The sequence below is a fragment of the Embiotoca jacksoni genome, unplaced genomic scaffold, assembly GCF_022577435.1.
Source record: "Embiotoca jacksoni isolate LCO1_2020_lvr unplaced genomic scaffold, fEmbJac1.0.p SCAF_2, whole genome shotgun sequence".
Classification (NCBI taxonomy): domain Eukaryota; kingdom Metazoa; phylum Chordata; class Actinopteri; family Embiotocidae; genus Embiotoca; species Embiotoca jacksoni.
The window spans coordinates 12,888,675-12,895,103 of NW_027185340.1; the positions used below are offsets into that span (position 1 = coordinate 12,888,675).

General features: G+C 44.5%; 1 protein-coding gene across 1 annotated transcript; it reads right to left on the reverse strand.

The window, feature by feature from the left end:
• Positions 1–232: 232 nt before the first annotated feature.
• On the reverse strand, positions 233–5,290 carry LOC138200746 (indian hedgehog B protein-like). Its single transcript, XM_069153621.1, has 4 exons — positions 4,985–5,290; positions 3,521–3,678; positions 3,119–3,222; positions 233–963 (listed from the first exon to the last, which is right to left on the reverse strand). The coding sequence occupies exons 1-4, from the start codon at positions 5,288–5,290 to the stop codon at positions 233–235; spliced, it is 1,299 nt and encodes a 432-aa protein (XP_069009722.1).
• Between the last annotated feature and the right edge of the window lie 1,139 nt (positions 5,291–6,429).

Genomic DNA, 6,429 nt, shown 5'->3' on the forward strand with positions numbered 1-6,429 from the left:
CAAAGGAATGATAAAACCTGACGATCGGACTTCACTATTTATGTTTCTGATTTGATTAAAGTCTCTTGAAGTACAGCAAATACAGGCAAGTGGAGTCAGTATAAAATATATTTACACTATCAAATCAATTGCCTTTGGTGGTCCATCTTGCTTTCTTCTGAGTAGAAAGACATTTGTGCTTTGGTGCTCCTAAATACAGGTAACTGACATGTCTCTGTGTCTCCTGTCTCTGTCACTGTTCAATACCCCAGGGGTGGAAGTGTCCAGGGTCCAGCAGCGTTTTCCCCAGCCTCTGTAGAAGCCAAGGGTACCAGTGCAGCCCATCTCTCTGCACTTCTGAAGGCCCTGTCAGGCTGTAGAAGAATCTCAGCGGGGCCAGGACCCAGTGGGACAAATGGTGACTGTCCACAGCAGCATAGCAGGACGCCAGCACGCCATTCACCGCTATTGACCCATGCTGGGTGAGGGGGGCATACAACCCAGTGCGCCTGTGCTCCTCCACAAAGGTCACAACTGAGAGTCTTGACCTCACCTCCCCTGCCGACGTAAACACACACTGTCCCGGCCGGACCTCGCTGGCAAAAACTGTCCTCAGACTTGCTCCCCAGCGAGCCCTGCCCTCCCATATGGAACCCAGAAGTGACTCCTCAGCTGTTTCTTCCCACCCTGGTTCCCTCGGCCCACCAGTGCAGTCTGTGGTGAAGATCAAGTGAGCCGCTGTGAGTGTAATATTAAATCCGGCGTCGGTCCCGATAACGTAGAAGATCTTTGTGACGTTGGGCTGGCGGTCCAGGAAGGATAAGACTGGACTGTAGAGGAGAGGACCGTGGCCGTCTGTTGATGAGGAGGCCAAGACGAGGTCGCCAGGAAGGAGGTCACGCATCTGTTTCGTAGCCCCGCCTTCAAGGAGAACCTGAGCATCACCAGGGAAACAACCGCCGGTTTTGGCTGCAACAGAATGTTCTGTAGAAGTGAAAGAAACAGAAACATAATGATCGTACTTTATTTGATTTACATTATTTTATTTTGTTGCAGATGCAAGGATGAGGAGACAAAACAGAAAGAGAGAACAATGGAGTTGGAATTCCTCTCAGGGGTGCGTTTGGCATTTGGCCTTTTGCAGGGCCTGCATCTTCACACCATTCTAGGTCACTGAGTGATCTATAAAGCAGGTGAGACTTTGACACTGACTCATAAACAATTTTATCTCAGTGGATCAGAGGTGGATTGTTAACATATGGATATAATACAACTCAGGTTTTAAACTTTGCCTCTGGCTCTCTCCTTATGCTCAGAACTCATTCACACACACAGAAATAAAATTAAGACATACCCTGCTTTTTTCAGCCTTTAAACATCATAAGTCCTAAAAACATAAACAGCTAGTCCTTTGATTATTTTGAACTATTGCTTTCACTATTGTGTGGAAAAGCAAGTGGATTAGAACTGGAGTTATTTAAAAACTTTATAAAAAAAAAAAAACATTTTCAAAAGAGGAACTCTGCCGGTGCTTTAATTTGATATTTGCCCTGGCATGCACATGCATATCTGTCATGCTACTGTATGCATGTGTCAAATCAAATTTTGCATGTTACCATCAGTGTGACATAAGAAAATAGAACATTATTAGAGAAACATGCTTGCTCCTGAATTTCCTCGCCTGGGGATGTATACAGTGTTATCTTATCTTGTTTATTTTCTTTTGGGCTATTGTCACTCATCTGGACTGCCAAAGCCTCCACAGACTGTGCATTTGATCTTGTTTGAGCATATCTGAACTAGTTGGCCCTTTAAGACGCAGTGAGATGAGGTGGCAAGAAGGGGTAAGTCAGCGAGAGCTAATGGATAACCAGCTGATTGTATCACCGCAGTCAGAGCATGGCCTGGGGTCAGAGAGACAGGAAAGTACACAGACTCAGACCTGGTTCTGGATATTGTTTGGATTACAGCACAGTTTGTCTTTTAAATGCGAATGCTCAACGGTTCAGTGACGAGTGAGACTTCACAATGAGCCTGAATCTTAACAATGAATCCTACTATTTCAGAAAGTATCTGGTACAATGACCTCAAATCAACTGGAAAACAAGGAAAGGAGAGAATAGAATAGAATAGAATAGAATAGAATAGAATAGAATATTCACCATGACTACTGAAGTCAAAATCTGTTTGAAATAACGAATTAATCAGTGTAATTGTGTGTGTTTGTGTGCGTATTTGTGTGGGAGGTTTGTCTTAAGGCAGTCTTAGGGCAGCCAAATATTTGTCCAAGGTGTGTGTGTGTGTGTGTGTGTGTGTGTGTGTGTGTGTGTGTGTGTGTGTGTGTGTGTGTGTGTGTGTGTGTGTGAGCCCGAAGGCTGCAGAAAAGGAGGGCTGCGAGCTGGAGGTGATAAGACTCAGATAAGGGATCTGAGAGAAACTTACTGAAGGAAAAGCAATAGCAAAACAAAGAGAGAGTTAATCATCTCACAGCCTACTAACCTCAGCAGACTGCGAGAATGTAGCTTGGCATCAAATAACTGGTGGTACCAGACATGGGTGAATGGATTTCTAAAATGTCTCCAAAGTTTGAATAGCTGGAGGTGGAATGGTGTCATCTATTGTTCGCATGAAGACTGTATCCAATAAAATTTGTGTGTTGGAGAGATGTAACTTATTAGAATAAAAATGTGATAAAATGCCAATAATCTATAACAGAAATGCATAGTCAGTTGCAACTTTAAATATACAGTAGATGTTTATAATTCTTTATTTATGACCCACCATTAAATATATCCGTGCTTACATTCCTGTTTTACACCGGCTCATCCGCACATTATGCGGCTAAATATCCTGCAATCTCAACGACTGATGACTTTGAGATCTGACCAGTGAAGTGAGACTGAATACAGCAAAGAACACAGGTGCACGCCCTGCTTTGATTGGCTCCCAATAGGCCATACACACAAACACACACACAGACAGGCACCGAACGGCAAGCTTCAACCATTAGTGACTCACCAACAAAGGGCCGAGCATCAGCCTCATTAGCGGTAATGACAGCTGGCCACACATGCAAAAAACATACAAAAACACATTCAGACGATATAGACAGACGCTGTAGCTCATATCTGTCTCTTACCCGACTTGACGCTACAGTGAATGTGGGCTTTGGACTCATAGTAGACCCAGTCAAATCCAGCTTCTACAGCCAAGCGGGCCAGCATGGCATACTTATTCCTCTCCCTGTGAAGAGGACAAAAAATATTTTTGAACTTACAATGTGTGGTTTAATTAGACAAACAGAGAATGCTTCTCTATAAATCTACAAAGACATTGACAGTATGTGGATGAAATAATGGTCTTGAACGCACTCAAATTTAAATTTAGTATCACCAAAAAAACCGCAGCTGTTTTGCTGACTTGTCACATTACTGATAAATTGATTGACTGACTTGTCAACTTTCATAACTGACAGACTTTAAGCAGTTTAATTGTTGTCTGGCCCATTTACACCACATCATGTAGTCCCCTGCTTGCCTACCTGTCTGACGTGGTGATGTCGACAGCACGCCCCTCATAGTGCAGCGAGTCCTCTGAATGATGACCGTCCTCATCCCAGCCCTCTGTCACTCTCAGCTTCACGCCCGGCCACATGTTCATCACTGAGATGGCCAGAGAGTTTAACTTGTCTTTACAACGCTACGAGAGATGCAGAGAGAGAAACGGAAAGCAGGCCGTTACAATCAAGAAAACAGTTACTCCTAGTAGTACACAGAAAATAGCCTGAGGTGAAAAGTGGATGTTGAGAGGTGAAATGATGTGATGAACATGAAGAAGGAAATCACAGCAAAGTAATCAACAAACAGAAAAACACTCAGTGTGGACAGTTTGTGTGTCTCATTTAGTTAGAGATATCTGTGTCATCACACAAATATGGGACGGTGAAGGTGGATCAGAAATAGGATGACCTACAGAGGAAGAGCAGAACCCAGACAGATAACAAGAAGGAAGCAACTGAGTGACAAAAAGAGCAAAAGATCTGCCCAGATACTGAAATAAAAGTGATAAGGAAACTAATCAAACACAAAAATACACAAAAATAGTACTTTTGGATTTTAACTGTATATTACAACTGTGTGAGGTGAATTTTGTCAGGTTAATGGTCAAAGTACAGAAAACTGGGATTGTGTGTTTGCTGGGAATGATTTAGCAGTTGTTGTTTTTTCAGATACTTACATAAGGCTAGAGGTCAAGATGCCTCTCAGCAGTGGACATCTATTTACTCAAATATGTTGATTTGAACCGATGCATTTTTAGGGCAATTAATTTGAGTCCATCATTGAATTAATGAATGAACGATAGATTAGACTTTGTTTTACATTTCACTTCAAATTCACGCAGCAAGGCTGCAAGGAGTGTTGACTTGATGCGTTGTGCGTAAAAGAGCCACTGCTCCAGTTGTTAAAAATTACAAATAGGTGAAAGGTGTGTTCTTGCCGGCCAAATAACCAGAAAGACTGTGATAGTAAACTAGGATTAAGACGACTTTTTGGTTGGTTAACCGTGCGTTGCATCTACAAACCCAAACGAAGTCATTTTACGCATCCCATGTCTGTCATGGCCAAACGGAAAATTGCATGGGACCACTTGGTGCGGGAGTAAAAAGCAACACTTCAACAGCAGCTAAGTATGTCACGTAGCAAACTTCAGAGGTGAAACGGAGGACCAGGAGTCAATGAAATCAATCATTTTGGTTTAAACATTTAACTGACAGCAAACATTCAGCAGACAATTGGGTGCAACATTGTAGTTAACGTGGTCAAACGTGATTCACTTCAGTCATCTCTACGGAATATGCATGCAGTCAGCTCATGATAAACGAAAATTATGTTTGTTACTTAAATCTAAATACCAAATGTAAAGCAGTAGAGTCTGGGAACAATATTTGGCCAATATTTGCGCGTCTTTGCATGAGGTATGCTACTCATTCATCTCCCCTTCTCACCTGGGTCATGAGCCTGTCGGCGCCCGTGTCCTCTTCATCTTTAAAGATTATATCTGTGTTGTAATTCGGCGTCAGTTCTTTAAAGCGCTCGGAGTTGCGCGTTATTTTGCCCTCCGGTCGCCCGCTGGCTCCCAGGGTCTTCTCGGCGACGTTGGGGCTAAACTGCTTGTAGGCGAGCGGGATGAGCTTATTCGGGAGCCGCCTCTTGCCGTACCCCCTCCCCGGCCCGCAGCCCTCCGAGGCAGGTGCGAGGAGGAGGACCAAGGCACACAGAGAGGCGGTGAGAAGGAAGAAGGAGATCCGCATCGCCCCGGGGGGAGGGAAGACTCTCCCGGGGGAGAGAGATGTCTTCAGTACCTCCCCGGTTTAGTTCCCGAATCCATCGTCCGGGACAGTTGCAACACCACGTCCGAAAAACTAGGATAAAAGAAGACCAGCACCTCGGCTACACGGGACACCATTAGGACACCAAAAAGTTTTTAGCTTCTCCAAAACCTTGACCCAAATTGAGAAAGTTCTCTTCCACCGCCTTACAGAATCAACAGTAAGTGTGCAGGCTGTAAAGTCCGTGTATTTAAACAAACAGGTTCAAAGTCGATTTGGTGGGTGAGAGAGTTAAAGAGAGAGAGCGCGGTTACTGATATCCAAGTTGCAGTGTTGTGGTTTCTCTCCCTCTCTTTCTTTTGCTCTGGGAAACTGTCACAACATCAGCCACGTTCGCCCGCTGTTTGGTTGGTGCCCTCTCTGGATTGAAAGCCTTTTCCCTTCCCATATGCGGCCGGCGTGCAACAAGCTGTAGCTTTCCAGTTGAATTGGAGGGATTTGAGTGATCCAAAACGATCTGTTGCCACTTCAGACCGCACCCTGCCAGTCCTGCCCTCCTCTCTCTCTCCCTCGCTCCCTCTGTCCCTACACTCTGCCACCCACCCCGCCCCTCTTGGGCACAGGGCGCACTGGAGAGTCCTGTCCACACTGCGCTGGCAGGCAGGCGAGCAGCAAACATAAGCTTTGTCCTTCATTGCTGCCACTTCACATTTCTAGTTGTTGTCTTTGTCTGTCTGTGCCCTTGACAGCTCTGTAAGCTGACAACCTCGTTTTTTTGTTTTTTTGTTATAGATTGTAAACAACAGACAAGCACAATCAATTAAACCAATCAATCCCATGCTGCCACTAGTGTTTACTCCCAGCTGCATTCCAATATCAAAAGAGATCAAGGGTTATTGGTTGGCTGGCTGTTGGGTGCCTGGCTGGGTAATAGGGTAATTTACCAGGGGTGAGACAGACTAATTGCCTGGATGTTTGGCAGGTGGACTAAATGAAGGATTGCTTGGCTGAATAACTCATTGACTGACTGACAGATTGTTTGACTGCAGGGCTGACTTACATCAGTGACAATCGGTCTAAGATTAATAACTTTATGCCAGCTTTACAAAATGGATCTATTT

Excerpts from the sequence above, each read along its gene's own strand:
- LOC138200746 (XM_069153621.1), bottom strand. The coding sequence starts at position 5,290 with ATGCGGATCTCCTTCTTCCTTCTCACCGCCTCTCTGTGTGCCTTGGTC. Across the intron at positions 3,679-4,984 it reads CCGACAGGCTCATGACCCAG|CGTTGTAAAGACAAGTTAAA; the intron begins GTGAGAAGGGGA and ends CATCTCTCGTAG. Across the intron at positions 964-3,118 it reads TCACTGTAGCGTCAAGTCGG|AACATTCTGTTGCAGCCAAA; the intron begins GTAAGAGACAGA and ends TCACTTCTACAG.